Raw genomic sequence first — 15150 nt, 5'->3', positions numbered from 1 at the left:
AGCCCGTCTTACCATGTGCTCGATCCACGTGGTGGGAGTTGCTCTGCAACCTGGCTAAAGCACCCAGAGCAGTTTCCCCTCCTCTGTTGCACTGCGATTGCATCGTTGCTTTATCCAAACCCGAGCAGTTGCATCTGCCCCCTCTTTCTGACATGCTGTGAACATGTGCATTTCTGCGTGCGGGGGAGGAAAGGGAAGACAGGGATAGTGAAATGCAGAAGTGTTTTTCTTACTGGAGCAAGGAAGGATTTCGAGTGGGTCAACCACTTTATTCCAGTTTCACATCTTAACTGACTAACTTGCGGTTTATAGCTAAGCGAGGGAGTCTGCAGTAGCTGCTGCTGAAGGGATGTTTCTGAGTGGTGCTAGTGAATACATCCCTCTTGGCGACGCTGAAAGAACGTGAAGTGCTGAGCTGGCAGTTTCTTCTGAGGCTGCGGTGCGTGTGCTCCGTTTGGTACCTCAAAGGCACAAAGAGCCACAGGAGAGGAGGATCCTTCTTCCGCTTGCCATGCTTGCCTTCCTCCTCTGCCATGTCAAGAGCATTCCTGTTAGGCAGAAAGGAGAGAGGTAGGCTTGTCTTTGAGACAATCCAGACATCTCCTTTCACTATGTTCTCCTTGACCTCCAGCTCTTCAGAGAGATTTTTGGCCAACAACTGTTGCAAAGATGGCTCACCGAGTAGGTCTCAGACTGTTCTTCTTGGTACGAGTCTACATGAGTTTTCCAGCATACATTGAAGCGACTAGCTTAGGTTGCCTAGGCACGCGTATTCACTGGCAGCAGGAGGGGGATTCATTGACACCTCTGGCTTGCAAAGGGATCAGGAACTGAAGGCTGACCTCCTCATCTGATCTTTCTGTTCCAAATCCAGTTACAGGTAAAAATTACCGCTGATAAATAACCGAAGTCAAAAATGTCAATTTTCCTCTTGAAGGAGGTAAGACTGAAATTTGCTTTAGTTTCTAATAGCCAAGGGCAAGAACACTAATGGCTTAGAGTAAATGCCTTCCTGCAGTCATAAATTCTGCTTCTTGGGGGATAAAGGATTTAGAGGATGACAAACAATCTCAAAATTCTTTCTTTCTTTTACTTTAAGTGAAAAATGCTGCTCTATTGAGTCAGCTGGGGTCAGCCGCATCAATCTCAGTGGTGATTTTCCATTTGTTGTATCCAACAACCCATCGATATCATCCCTAAATGAATGTTTCATTAAGGAATGCAGACAGAAATGGGAGGCAGCAATTATTTGACTAATTTAGAGCTGGAACATTTCACCCAGCTTCTTCCAGGAAAAGAATGACTGTGAGGTGTGACCTCCATACCACTTAACCTGGAGATGTTTCTTAAGCCAAAGCCCAGCTGACATTTTATCTTCAGCTCTCGGTGTTTTTCACTGACGAGCACTGCAGGCACAGCCTCCTTCCAAGGGAGAGCTTCGGCCAGAAATACTCCTCCAGCAGTAGGTCACAGCATGTCACTAGGAACAGGAAAATCCACTTGACTATAATGATGCTAATGTGTGGGGCGAGCGTAAGGCCTTTCTAAAAGAAGCCCACATAGACTTTCTCTTCTCCAGCTGTATTGGTCTGTTAGGTGCTAACTACTGTCTGAGTTAAGGGATGGGGCACAGCTGTGGTTTTCTTAAAGCATGTTATTAACACTGTCAGCATAACCACTCAAAAGGCATCCTGTTGCTTAACCATGAGGAAAGCGCCCTGATTATTTTTAATTTTTTTTTTCTCCAACACCTGGTGTAAGAAATGGAAAAAGAAAATTACTTTGAGGCAATGGACTGAAAGTTGTCTGTCAGTGGAGTGTGCGACGGGAATCTGTTGAGGACGGCACAAAGCAGTGCTTCAGTCTAGCTCTTCACTGTGTTACGTCCCAGATCAAAGGAAAATATAGGGATGAACTTGCGTCTGCTGGATAAAATAATGTTGCAAATAAAGACAGGTTATGAAACCACCTGTTGACTTTGTCTCATGCTTTCAGGTTTTATTTTTTACGTCATTAGGCATGCATGAGTTAGCATGCCATTTTGGGCTGGATAGATGCTGCCATGCGTCACTGGTGCTTCAGAGCTCGGCTGCAGCTCTGAGAATAAACATAACCCCATCCCAGGCAGAAAAGTTACTAAGATGATGGTTCGTTAGTGCAATCTTTTTTGCTCTTGCATGTCTCCTTGTTAAACCAGACATCTCGTATGCTCTGTGGTATGATGTCCTGCACAGAAGGAAACAGGCAGTGATAAATACTGAGATTTAGTACTTTATACCTACCTCTAAAATATTTAAATGAGAAAGCTCTCTGCAGTAATCTTTGAAAACAGGCCGCCACATTGTATGAAGACAGCAATTTTCCCCTCCAAAATCAAATGATCCTAGAAAAAATCAGAAAGATGATACAGAGAAACTACAGTCAATTCATTCTTTAAACAATTGTTTTGTAGTTTGATATTCCCTTACCAGGACCTGAATAGTGTATTTGGATAATAGCTGGATATAAATGCTAGATATAATTGCTAGATAGAAATGCTGAGAATGACTAATCAGCAAATTGTACTCTTAGGCTTGCCTAGACACACATTCTAAAAGGAAATTATTGCTATAAAACATTTTACACTTAATCCTTTGTGCTTTCAGTTCTTGGAGGCTGCTTGACAAAATGAAAAAAAATCAGTAAATAACTGAGAAGCCAGCTTACAAGCAAGCTCAGAAACAGGGTGCAATTGAAGTCTTTAGTAGTCATGATGTACCTGGAAATTACCCTCATCATCATCACCATCACAGTAGTTGAGCTGGCTGTGAAACGGTGACTGCTTGTGGTTTCTTCCCTTATTGTTTCCAACAGTTGGAATAATTTTCTGCTATAGCTTTGTTGTGGCAATCTTGTTCCTTCAGTTCTTTCCTAGCGAGTCTTTTCCTTCAAACAGCCTTAGTCTCAATGTTTAATGCCATTGCATGGTACGTAAAATAATGAGGAAGATGCAAATGTGCACCACTGCATCAGGCAGGACCTCTCCTGGTCCAATCGATCCTCTTGTGGTTTCTGGCAGCTGCTGCAGGCTATGGGCAGCGGCCAGCAGCTGCCAACAACTGGGCAGCCCACCTGCTCTCCTCCCGGCTTGCTTAGTGCAGCACGACCACCTGAGAAGCTACTGAGGAGGACATCAGCCTCAGTTGGGCCCTGAGGATTATTATCAGCACAAAACACTAATGAGCATTGACTTTCCTGCATAGTGAATTGGTTCTGCTGGCGTGGTCGGAGCCTGCTCTGCAGCTAGGGAGCCTGCGATGGTCTTTGCAGATGAAACATCACTGGACAAAGTCTCATCTTATGTTGGTTTAAGTTGAATACAGTTGTAAAGTAAGCAGCCAGATCCGGCTCAAAACTCACTGCAGTCAAAGGAGCATTTTTGTCAGTTTTTGTGAGGTTTTGGGGAATGTGCCCAGGCAAGGCAGAGGGCTTAAAACTACCTGTCCCAGCATTTTGTGACTCAGAGTTCAGTAGACCTTTAGTGTTAAACTTCTGGATTGCTTTCAACCCTTGAACTCTTGCTTGAACCTAGCAACTTGCTTGAACCCCCTTTTTTTTTTTTTTTTAAAGTCATCAAAATTTAGGCCTTTAGGCTCAGGATGCTGAGCTTCCCTCCAAATGATAAACATGAAAAGGCAAAAATTGCACATGCAGCACCATTACCTTACTGAGATCCATTTGTATGTTGTCACAACACAAAAGAGTTTTTATTCCTGTGTCTTAAGACTGGGGTTGGCATATTCAAAATGTAGTAATCTCTCGGGTTAAGAAGCTGGCTGCTCTGTTCTTCCTTCCTTCCTCAGCAGCACAAGGCCACAAGAGGAGGTCAAAAGGTTATTCTTTTTTCATTATTCTTAATCCAATTCTTCAGTGGAAATGGGCACTCTTTTTATTGAATCCATTTATTTAATTGCTGCTGCTGGAAAGCTATTTCATGGCCCACAAGAAGTTAGCAAAGCTTGGATGTTTTCCTTTTTATTGGGGTTTAAGGTTAGCTCAGGCGAAGGACGGTGCACAAGCCTGCTAGAGATCTTGTCTTACTGCTGCGCCCATCCCGCTCAATGCACTCTGATACACGGGGGTGACAAAATGAGCATCGTCCCTCCGCACCTGTGTGGGACAGCTCAGCATCACGCACCTTGCTATGGAGGATTTTGTCCTTGGCTCAGAATATCTGTGCCCTGTCCGTCATCAGACCTCCTCCCTTAAAGCTGGGTTGCTCCTGCCTCACCTACTGATCGCTCTGTGACAGGTGATGGAGCGTCCTGGGGGGACAGCAGCTTTGCTGCAGATACATGCAGAGAAACTCCCAAGCCTCTCCACTTCTATGCCATGTTGATAGCCATGGAAAATCTTCTGATGTGAGCCTTTAAACTCTATCCCTGGTGGCAAAGAGCCAAGTTGAATACAAGTAATCTTCTCAACCTCCCTCTTTCCCCTCCCTGGTTATCAACCTCTGTTAGTTGCTTGCATTTTGGACAGCCAGCTGTGGTAGAGCAATATTGCAGTGATGGCTGTAATCGCCTCGAATGACCCCGGTTTCACCCCAAGCACACGGCATTGGGGTTTTTTTCCCCTAGAGTAATTTCCAAGCACAGCCTCTTAAGACTGAGCTGAAAAGCCTCGCTGAGAGATGGCTCTGCTCCCGGAGTGCCTGTCCCTCCCCGCACGGCTACCCGCTCCGTCTGTCTTGCCAATCGATTTTCCCTCCTGAAGGCCCGCTTGGATCAATGCTGGTGAGGAAGCGACGGGAAACGAAAGGAAGAAATAAGGTTTTGACTCCAGGTGCTGAAGGCAATTGTCATATTTTTTCCCTCTGAAACCCGAGCGGGAGTTGGCTGGGATCTGTCAGGCTGTGAGTTCTCACACATTTTGTAAATATTTAGGGTCTGATTCACCACTGAATCACTCTGTTATTTTTTTGGCTCTATTTGGAGAAACTCCTCCATCACTGGGATAATGCCAGCCATCTAAGGTCCTCTCACCTTTTTATTTCAGCATCTCACGGTCATGTATGCCTGTCCTCACAGTCACCCACCAGGACAGGGAGACAGTGTCATCCCTGCCTGGCAAAGGGACTTGGAGGCACACTGGTTACAGGCACCAGAGTTCTTCTCTGACCCTAAATCCAAAACTGGCCAAAAGCTCCAGCCATCAGCTGGTGAGACCCTGGCATGATGCCGAAGGGTCCACGTGTAGCAGAAGGTGTACACATGCAGCATCGCAGCCTCTTTCATGGGACTCACCATGCTGTAGGTGCCTCTTGGTGCGTGGTGGGTCATATACCAGCCTCTGCTGCTGCATGGTGGTCGTTTAATAGCTGCACTACTTGTCTCGCTATACCTGGGAAACCTTCTGGGGGGATGCGACAGAAGCATGTTTCCCTCCAGAGACAACCACAGTCAGTGTTTTCCATGTACATATGTCTGCTTTCATTGCAGGTGGAAGACAGCATGATGGATGTGTACGATCTTGTGTACGAGGAGGTGAGGAGGAACGCCTCCAGCTTCAGGAGGCACGAGCTGACTGCCATCCACGAAGCGGTAAGTTGTCTTTCAGCCTTAGCAGAAAACCTTGCCCTGGTGTATCTTCCCGATGGTTTCAGCAGGCTGGGGCTGACGCCTGTGCTCTGCCTCGTGGGTACTGCAATGCCATTTTCCCTCAGGAACCGAGTCCTCCAGCCTGCTGTGAAGTCTGCTCCTCCCTTCCTACTCTTCCTTTCCCAGGTTTGACCAACCAGATTATCAGCAGGAGGAAAGGGCCACCTACCTGAGCATCACTCGGGTGCGAGATCTTAAAATCTTCCGCACTGTAGCTGATCTATATTATCTCTCTCAGCAGGCCCTCTGCTGTGCTCCCTATCTGTGGTACGAGAAAGGAGATATACACCTCTCTGGTGTCCCTGGTCAGGTAGAGACGGGGGGGAATTCCACACTGTCCAGCAGAAGTATTTGGACTTCGTTATTTCTGTTTACCCTTGAGCCTATGGCTGAGGAGTACTGGAGGCTATGTGGCCTCTTGCAATGCTGGAGGCTGCTAGCAAGTTCCCCAAAACCACCACCCAGGATGCTGTTGGTGCAGGAGACTTCTCTGTCTCAGTAGGTGGGCAAGGGTGGTTGCCCAGAGCACAGGCAGGACGCTTGCCTTCAAAGTCACAGGAGATGAGTGAGGATGTCCCCCGTGGTGAGAAACTCACGAGTCCCCACTGAGTAAAGCAGATGCCGTCTCCTCGCACAGCAGAGCCTGTTTGGGTAGTGAGTTCATGGCACGCAGCAGGGCTGGATGGGAAGGTCAGCTCCGCTTGCCTGTTTCCAGACACCTCCCATGCAACTCCCTTTATCCTTCTGTGTTTTCTTAAATCATCATAACAAGTACTTTCTGAAGCTCCTTTCATCTGTGCTTCTCAAAACGTGGAAAAGGGCAAATGTTTCTCATTGCAGCAATGGTGGTGGCCCTCGGAGCCACGACCAGGCGTGGTGGTGCTTGCTCTGCAGGGTTGTGGAGCAGCACACCCAGACTCCCCCTTGGCAAGGAGAACCAGACACAATACCCAGCTTCATCAGTTGCTTATTTTAGCCACTTTAACTGATGGAGAAACAGGCCTTCTGCTTTTTTTTTTCCCTCTCCTTCTGCTAGAGCTCCAAGCTGGCCGGTTCACCCTGGCTATAGGAAACCAGCTCCACAGCGGGTGTTGCTGGGGTGTCCCCCCCAGCCCATAACAAGCACTGGAAACGTGAGTCTGCATCCCTGGGTTTTCCAGAGCAGCCACTGTGAGAGCTGGTGTGACCACGGAGGGAGGGCTTGGCTCCAGTCCCAGGCAGCAGTCCTGGAGGAGCACGGGCAAGTTTGGGGCCAGATCCATCTACTTCCTCTGAATTTAACCTCTATTGCCGCAGTTGTCGATTGTATGCCTACATGCTTTGCTCCTCGCAGCCCGGGTTGTAGAGCCCTGCCTGGGGCAGCAGGGAGGAAGGGTGGCCCATCGCTGACGCCTCCTGCCGCAGCAGCTGGCGGCGAGGGGAGAGCCCCGGCAGGCAGGCGGCTGGCAGACCTCTCCCTCTCTTCCAGTTCCTGTGCTGCGGGAAGCGCTCTCCATTTGGGGACACGGCCAACGTCGAGCGCAAGATGTGCCCCTCCGGCCAGGTGCACGATGTGGGAAAGGTAAGGGAAAAGTTTCTTCCACCCCACAGTGGGGTTGTGCTGCTACTCGCCAACTGTTGAAACCTCACTGGTGTGTAAGTGTTAATGAGAATTCTGGCTTTTTCATGGTTTGGGGTTGCTGTGTTGGAGTTTGTTTTGTTGACGTTTTGTTGTTTCAATAAGGAGGCATCTCACCCACTGGAGGAGCCCTGGTGGATCAGCAGGTCTCCGATCTGCAGTCATGATTTTCTTCGCAGCTCTAGAAAGCCTTTGAAATGCTTGTGTTTGCAGCCTGTAGCTTCCCTCCCGCTCCCTCCTCATCTCCTGCCTCTGCAGAGTGTGCGAGATATCACGTGCATGTGTCTGAGCTCAAAAAGCTGTTGGACTTTTCGACATGACGCTAGTTTCTGAGGCTTAAAAAGTGTCCCACTAACAATAATGTGGAATTTGCTGTAATTCCTTTTTCCCAGGGCATTAAATAGGTATTAAAATGAGACACTTATGAAGCAGGATGATGATGCCCAGCAGTAGCTTCATCAAGTACACTTCATTCCTCCTCTTTGCAGTATCTCAGTGAGGTTGATGGAGAAGGCAGTTTTAGACTGCCTCTGTTCTGAAGTCGCAATGTAGACTTCATACTCTCTAAGCAAATCTATTGTATGATTATTTTTCTTCCACTGGAGTAGCCAAATCAGCTGAAGCAGCTAAAGCTGCCAGCATCAGTATGTATGTTGTCCCTAGGAAAAAAAAAAACCATATTGCTACAGCTATACAAAAACATTGTTGTTAGGCAAAGATGTGGACGCTGTGAACAGGACGCTGTGATGCGCAGGCATGCGTCAGCCCGCAGGGCAGCGTTTCAAAGCACTGCCTCCGGGAATGTCACATCTCGAAGCAGGGTCGAACTCTGCTCAAAGAGCAGGAAGGGAGAGCAGAGCAGAACTGGGCAGCGTAGGGGTGACTCTGTTCCCCCTCCACTAGTGGTTTGCCTTTCCTTTGGTGGGGAGCTGGGGGCGGTGGGTGGGAGGATGCATTTTGCAACCCAGGGAACTGCAGTTTGGAAGCTGCGGTACATTCACTCTGGCTTTGAGCACTCTTACCTCGCTCTGCAAATCACTTCATCAAGGGCATGCTCTTCCATTTTTGAAATGGCTCTCTTGGCTAACGCCTCCTGGATTTCCGCGGGGCCGCTGGCATGCTTAAGGCTAATGTATATTAATGCTTGTGACACTTTGCAAAATTGAGCTGTTCATTAGTATCTTTGGGGAATGTATTTAGCATTAGGGTGTGCTCTGCTTTTCCATCTTTTCATTTCTCTCCATTTTCCAGTGGGTGGAAAGAAAAAAGCTTGTGTATGACCACACTTACCTGTGCATACACACATCCTCCACAGTCCAAAACACATCATACCAAGAAAATCGTAGGCATATCGTAGTAATAGAAAATACACCACAAGTGTTTGTCTTCCCAAGTTGCAGCAAGCAGCAGAAAAATGGAGAGCTGCCCACAGAGCAGCCCAGCTGTACAATGCTGCATCCCTCTCTTGCCTCCCTTTCTATCTGGGGTTGTGGCAAGTGCTGTTGGGGGGATGAAGCCCCCACCGAGCTGCTGCTGTGCTGCAAGGGGTGTCTCTCTCCTCCCAGGACTGCCTGCAAGAGATCCAGGACTTCCTGAAGAAGCACATGGACTTTGTCTCCACGCTCCTGGGCATCACCATCGGCTTCATGGTAGCTATGTCTGCTCCTTTGCATTTTGGCCCCAAGAGGCAGGCTCCAGTGGGAAAAGTGTATCTTAAATTAGCCCCCAGAAGCTAGGATTTTGGGTGATTTTGGAGTCTGGCAGCAGAGAAACAAGTGGTGGTGGACTCCACCATGGAAATTAGGAAAGGGCCAGGACCTGTCTTGGCCAGGCTGATGGGTGGAGGGGTTTTCCTGCAGGAATAGGCTCCCTGCATGGTTTTTCTGCCCAAACCAGGCACAGCAGCTGGGAGCAGGGAGCAGCGGGAGTGGGCTGCAGCAGCATTTCATCCATCCAGGCTTGCCTGCAAGCGAAAGGCCATGCCACCTGGCACAGGGCTTGCGGATCAGGTAGGAAGCCAGCAGCAATTGTGGAAAAGGAGATGCAGTAAAAGCTCCATATTTTAGGAAACGTGCTGCCTCTCCTTGCCCAGTGCTCGCTAGCTGCCTCCCAGCTCAGCCTGGGAAGTCGCTTTGTGCAGCTGGAGCTGGAAGGTCTTGAAAGCTACTGAGCACCAGCAGTGGAGCTGGAGAGCTGTGCAGAAAGGGAAGGTCTCATCCTATTAATCATACAATCATAGAATCATTAAAGTTGGAAAAGACCTCTAAGATCATCTAGTCCAACCGTCAACCCAACACCTCCATGCCTACTAAACCATGTCCCGAAGTGCCACATCTACACGTTTTTTTAACTCCTCCAGGGATGGTGACTCCACCACCTCTCTGGGCAGCCTGTTCCAATGCTTGACCACCCTTTCAGTAAAGAAATTTTTCCTAAAATCCAATCTAAACTTCTCCTGATGCAACTTGAGGCCATTTCCTCTTGTCCTATCACTTGTTACTTGGGATAAGAGACCGACCCCCACCTCCCTACAACCTCCTTTCAGGTAGTTGTAGAGAGCGATAAGGTCTCCCCTCAGCCTCTGCTTCTTCAGACAAAACAACCCCAGTTCCCTCAGTTGCTCCTCATAAGACTTGTTCTCCAGACCCTTCACCAGCTTCGTTGCCCTTCTCTGGACACGCTAATTAATGACCACTAATGAACCTGGTAAGGTGCATCTCGGGCAGTGGGTGGATGAAGCAGAGGCTCGTAAGGAGCCGGCTGCAAAGGAGAGGAGCAGAGCGTGTTGCCTGGGCTCCCAGGCACCGTCTTTGAAGGAGGATCTTGCAGAGGACGTGTAGGATCGTCTTCGGAGGATGGCTTGGGTAGAAGGGGTCTGTACTGAATTTGTGAGTCTTATTTGGGGAAGAACAAAAGAAAAAATTAAATGCTGCAAGAGAAGTGTGCCCTTCAGCGGTGAGGGGGCTCCGTGGCTGCATGGGGATGGTCCCTTCAGAGCTGGAGAGCACTGCTAATTAGAACAAGCCTGCTCGTATGCCCACCCACTGCTTGGCAGAGGTGTATCACTGTAATTACCTCTACACGAGGGCCTTGCATGTGTGGTGAAGCATGCCAGAAAATAGTACATGCCAGGAGACTCGTTTCTTCACCACGAAGAGAGGTTTGGTCTGCTGTCATATCTCCATGCTGCTGCCCAGCTGGGGCGACCTTTCCTGACTGAATGTGTATTTGGAGATTGTTTTACTACTTGTGTCCGCCTTGGCACAATTATGGGTTAGAAGACTCTTCTCCATCTAAATAAAACCCAGAGGAACAAACACTTTTGTATTTTATGCTGCTAGTAGTAAATTAGGAAAACCATCAGCCATTGCTATGGAGCTATAAATGTAAAGTCATGTGTGAATATTCGGTATCGCTTTCTAATTTTTCTCAGGTATAGGAGGAATTTCACTGCAGTTATATTCAGACAAAAGCAGGAGCGTTTTTATTATATATATCTTTTTTTCACAGCTTGATGCTATAGCCAGATAAGGGCGGCTGCCTTTGAAGCGTGGGCTAGAGGAAATCTCGCTGCACGGTTCACTATTGTGATGGCAGGATGCAAAGGAAGCACGTTACAAGGGCTATAGATGCTCTGATGTCACTGTCCCTCAGCCAACAATGCGCACATGTTCCCAGATCAAGCTGCAAGCAAAGGTGCTTGCACGTTAAGGCAGGCTTTTAGGAAAGAGCACGTTGTTACAGCCCTTATTATCCTTCCCGCAGCAGCCTTACCTTTGATACGTTGCCTGTGGAAATCCTGATGTGAGATATACCAGGCAGAATATCACAATACTGAGGAAGTATACTGTCCTCTGCATTCACAACCATGCACGTGCATGGGGTGGGGTTTGGGTTTTGTTAGGGTTTTTTTTGTTGTTGTTGGGTTTTTTACTCCAAACAATACATAAGGCTTGTTGTTTCTTCTCCCTATGTTATCTTTACTAAAGGCTATTATTACGAGAGAGATATGTTTGTTTGCATAGAGGAATGTTTTGTGGCAGGAATTTGAAATCTGAAATTCCTGGTTTGGTCTCATTTCTTGGTATTTTTAGGACTGGGTTTGAGCCGGACTGTGCTAATTCCAATGAGGTGCTTTAACCACGTGTTGGGGGTTTTTTTCCTCCCATGTTGGAATTGCTGTTCAATATTTTACTGGAAAACAGCTCTCTTAAGAAAAATGTGACGTCCTGATACATAAATTCAGAAGTGCCAAGTGGACTAACAGGCAACATTTATGATCACTTATTTGCACAGATGGAGCATCATAATCATTTTGGCATTTAATTGTGTGCCCGCCTCATTTATTTCCTTTTAGGTTTATGGGATGATCCTGACTTCATTCCTCTGGTTCTCCATCCACTTCAGCAGCAACCTGGACCGGAAAGGCAAATACATCCTGCGAGAGAGGTAGAAACCTGCCACCTGGGCATGCCTACCAGGTAGAGCCAGCTCTTGGTGGAGGAAGATGTCTGAAGTCACCCACAAGATCCCTGGGAAGGCGTTGCGTGGGGTCAGGCGGTGGGACACGTGTCACGCATTTCCCCCTCCTGCACTACTAGCTGTTGTGCATTTCCGAGCTGGTCAGAGTGGACAATGCTCTGAGGAGGAGCAGCCCCACACCTTTGCTGAAAACGGACAAGGAGTGAGACACGCACCTGGGCTCAGAGATGCAGATCACCTTGCTGGGGGACATACAGGCTGTAGTTCCACAAGCAAGACACAAAGAGCCCCTTAGGACAAAAATGGAGAGAAAAGCCCAGCAAAAATCACGGCATTAAACAGCATTAAACCAAACTTCTCTTGCACTGTCATCTGAGCAGTTCCCTGCGACCCCCAAAGATGCAATGTTTCTAAGAAGATGGCTTTGGATCACAGCCCAGGAACAATCTTGTGCTATTGGCAAATACATGGACACAAAGTGTGTCACTGCTGATGGGAAATGTGCTCTCCTAGCCTGGATACTTGTAATGATTAACTTTGGGCACATTTCGGATCATGCTCAAGTATGTAGGCATCCAACGACCATCAACTGTTTTTCCTCTGTTGTCAAATATTGCCAGATTTACAGAGCTTTTGGTAGAGATCAGGAAAAAAATCAGAAAGCAGTGCATGAGCTTTGAAACAAATGACCAGCATAAGGACATATCCCTCTGTTATTCCTCCTTGCTAATGCAGTAAACCATTATGTTTTAACTCCTAGGATTTAGTCAGCCTCCTAGAGCTTGATGCCACACTGATTTCACAGGGGCTTGTTCAACTTCCAGCCTTAGCTCTGTGTTTATGTAGCTTCACTAACCCACCGCGCTGCTGTGCGATACAAAAGGACTTTGATATTACACGTACACACAGGACTGAAGTTTAAATCTATAAGAGAACAGGACTGATCTCCAGCCAGGTCAAACAATACAAAGTCCAAATCCATGTCCTCTTTACATCACCTTATCAATAATAAACAGAAATTTAAAAAGCCTCAATCAACTGAAGAGCTCGGCTCTCAGTCTAGCTCAAACAACGGGTCCCTGGCGTGCTTTGCCCTCGTTGCAAGGAGGCAGAGCTGCTTCTGAGCTGAAACTTATCATTGCAATTTCCACCTGCTGGAAAACCTGCTGTAGACTATATTGCTATGTGAAATGTCTGTTGAACCAACAACAGCTTTCACCCCTCTCCTTCGTTGTGGCTTTTAGCCATGAAAAACAGTAAGTAGCAATTGTTTATTGAGATAAACGTGGAAACCCCTGTGCTGATGTTCAGGACAGGTCCTGGCCCTCAGGCAGGGGCTGCTACACGTACAAGAACAGCAGTACAGCCTACAGCACCTGGTTAGCATTTTAACACGGCTGCAAATACCTTGCATTGGAAAGAATTGCACTGGGAGCGGGGGGAAAGGGCTATTGCTCCTCATTCCGCTCCCTTGGACTCAGCAGAGCTTCACCATTGACTTCACTGGAAGCAGGACAAGTTCAAACTGCTCCAGAGTATTACTCAACATACCTCCTGGCAGTCACCAACATGCCTCGGTCTAGCATGGATTTAGTGGTGATATGCACTTGCCAACATACCCACTTTCTAGCAGTGGGGAAAGATTCAGTTATATGTATATATGTACTATTAAGTATATCACTCTCTGGAGAGAGACAATCTCCCTTGTGAGCTCCAGCTGCTATTGTCCAGGCCACTGCTATTGTTATTCCTCAGCCATCTGGCAGCTCATGTGACTCATGGTTGCTTCAATAAAGATGAATTTCTTGCAAAAGGCCATCATCCCTTCTCTTTTTTCTGCCATGCATGAGGCTGCCTGCATTGCTCGGTGGGTTGCGTCATGGAGAGCCCTCAGTAATTCTTTCAGTGCTGGGAAGAGATATTCCCTGGGCAGCTGGTGCTCGCCTGTCCCAGCAGCGTGCCTTAGCATCCAAGAGGGAGAGGATGGCGTTGGTCCTTCGGAGGAAAAGGAGCCGCTCATCAGCCTCATCCTACCCTTCGCCAGCTGCTGAGGCAGCAGGCAGGTACCTCATGAGGAGTAATGCAAGCAGAAGAAGGAAAAAAGTTTAAGGACAAGTTTAAGCAATAAAGACCTGAGTATTTATATGAAAGAAATCTCTGCGGTTTCACTTTTTTGAATACTAGGTAGTCAGGTCTTGCCCACTGCTCTGTGTTGGCTGGACAACTGATGATATTCTGCCATATCAAAAAACATTGGAGACTGAGCAAATCAGTGGAGTCTATGTTATTGGTTTGGGTTACCTGTGTAAGCCTCATCAACTAGCAGAAAAGATCTCTGCTAAAGCTTCACCATGAGGACTGTTAAAGCTTTAGGTACTGCTCCTTCCCAGGTCAGTGTTTAACGTAAAGGGATGATTATGGACAGGAGTAGCATATATATGATAAAGAAACCTGAAAGGCTATCGTATCCCCCTCCCCCAGCTCTTGTTTCCTTTGAATCACTTGTGATCACTGAAACTTCATCAGAAGAAGCAGGCACCTTTCCAGCATTGGCCATATAGGGGTGTGTGTGCGTAGCTGCTGTTTTCACAGCTCTGTAATGATTGCTGCTGCTTGCGGCAGGGATGAGAACATGGCCTGCACCAAACCATCTCACAAGGGGATAATGTGCCTGGAGAGTCATCGTTTCTTCTTCCCAATAAGCAGCAGACTGGAAGCGTGCAATTTCTTGTCCCAAGGAGCTGCAAGTTCCCCTTCTTCCTCCGATAGCCAACCATAGGGTTTAGGTAATTTTTTTGGTACGAAAGACTCCAACAAACGACAATAAAAAAAAAAGCAAACCTTGTTCTGTATGTACGTGCTGGCCATCTCCTGACCTTTATTCCCATTTCACCCACTGCTGGAGTTCCCCTGCAAGGAGCAGCACCTTTAACAAACGGGTAGCAGAGCAGTGCCCGGCTGGACACACTCTTCTACCAGAGCTCGTGCTGTGTGTAGCAGCAGGGGCTCCTGCTGCCCTGCGATGGCATCCCGTTGCCATTTTCAGGAGCAGGAAAGCAGATACCTTCAACGCCTCGGTTTTTAGAAACCTGTTGCAGAAAAGTGCAGCATTACCATTTTCTTCACAGTCATAGAAATGGCAGCACCCAGGGATGGCTGGATGGAAGCTGTGAGACAGGCAGGTGTCGAGCAGGTTTTTTTACACCTGTGCCAACAAAAAAAATCCCTGTCCTGCAGTCAATGTGCTTGCATTTACCAGTCCCTAATTTGCTGCTTTGTATGGGCAAATTACAGCTCTTGTGCAACCAGAGCAAAATCCCAGGAACCTATTTGTAAGCGCTGCCGAGATTTACCCGGTGTTGAGAAGAGCAAGAGAAAGATTTTATCGGGATAACAGCATGGAGTTGAGCA

General features: G+C 47.7%; 1 protein-coding gene across 3 annotated transcripts in view; it reads left to right on the top strand.

Annotated features, from left to right (window-relative positions):
- Positions 1 to 13518, top strand: part of TSPAN32 (tetraspanin 32) — a 32650-nt gene extending 19132 nt beyond the window's left edge. The window contains exons 5-8 of one of the 3 annotated variants that reach the window (XM_075501456.1): positions 5481 to 5582; positions 7108 to 7200; positions 8823 to 8906; positions 11615 to 13518. In XM_075501456.1, coding sequence (XP_075357571.1) covers positions 5481 to 5582; positions 7108 to 7200; positions 8823 to 8906; positions 11615 to 11710 — 375 coding nt within the window. In that variant the 3' untranslated portion in view covers positions 11711 to 13518. Of the gene's footprint in view, positions 1 to 5480; positions 5583 to 7107; positions 7201 to 8822; positions 8907 to 9802; positions 11092 to 11614 lie in introns of those variants that run through there. The other 2 variants (XM_075501455.1, XM_075501457.1) reach the window with 2 other exon arrangements.
- Positions 13519 to 15150: the final 1632 nt, after the last annotated feature.

The sequence above is a fragment of the Mycteria americana genome, chromosome 5 (genome assembly GCF_035582795.1).
Source record: "Mycteria americana isolate JAX WOST 10 ecotype Jacksonville Zoo and Gardens chromosome 5, USCA_MyAme_1.0, whole genome shotgun sequence".
NCBI lineage: Eukaryota > Metazoa > Chordata > Aves > Ciconiiformes > Ciconiidae > Mycteria > Mycteria americana.
Note: the sequence above shows the minus strand (reverse complement) of the source record. Positions and strands in the feature narration are given on the sequence as shown.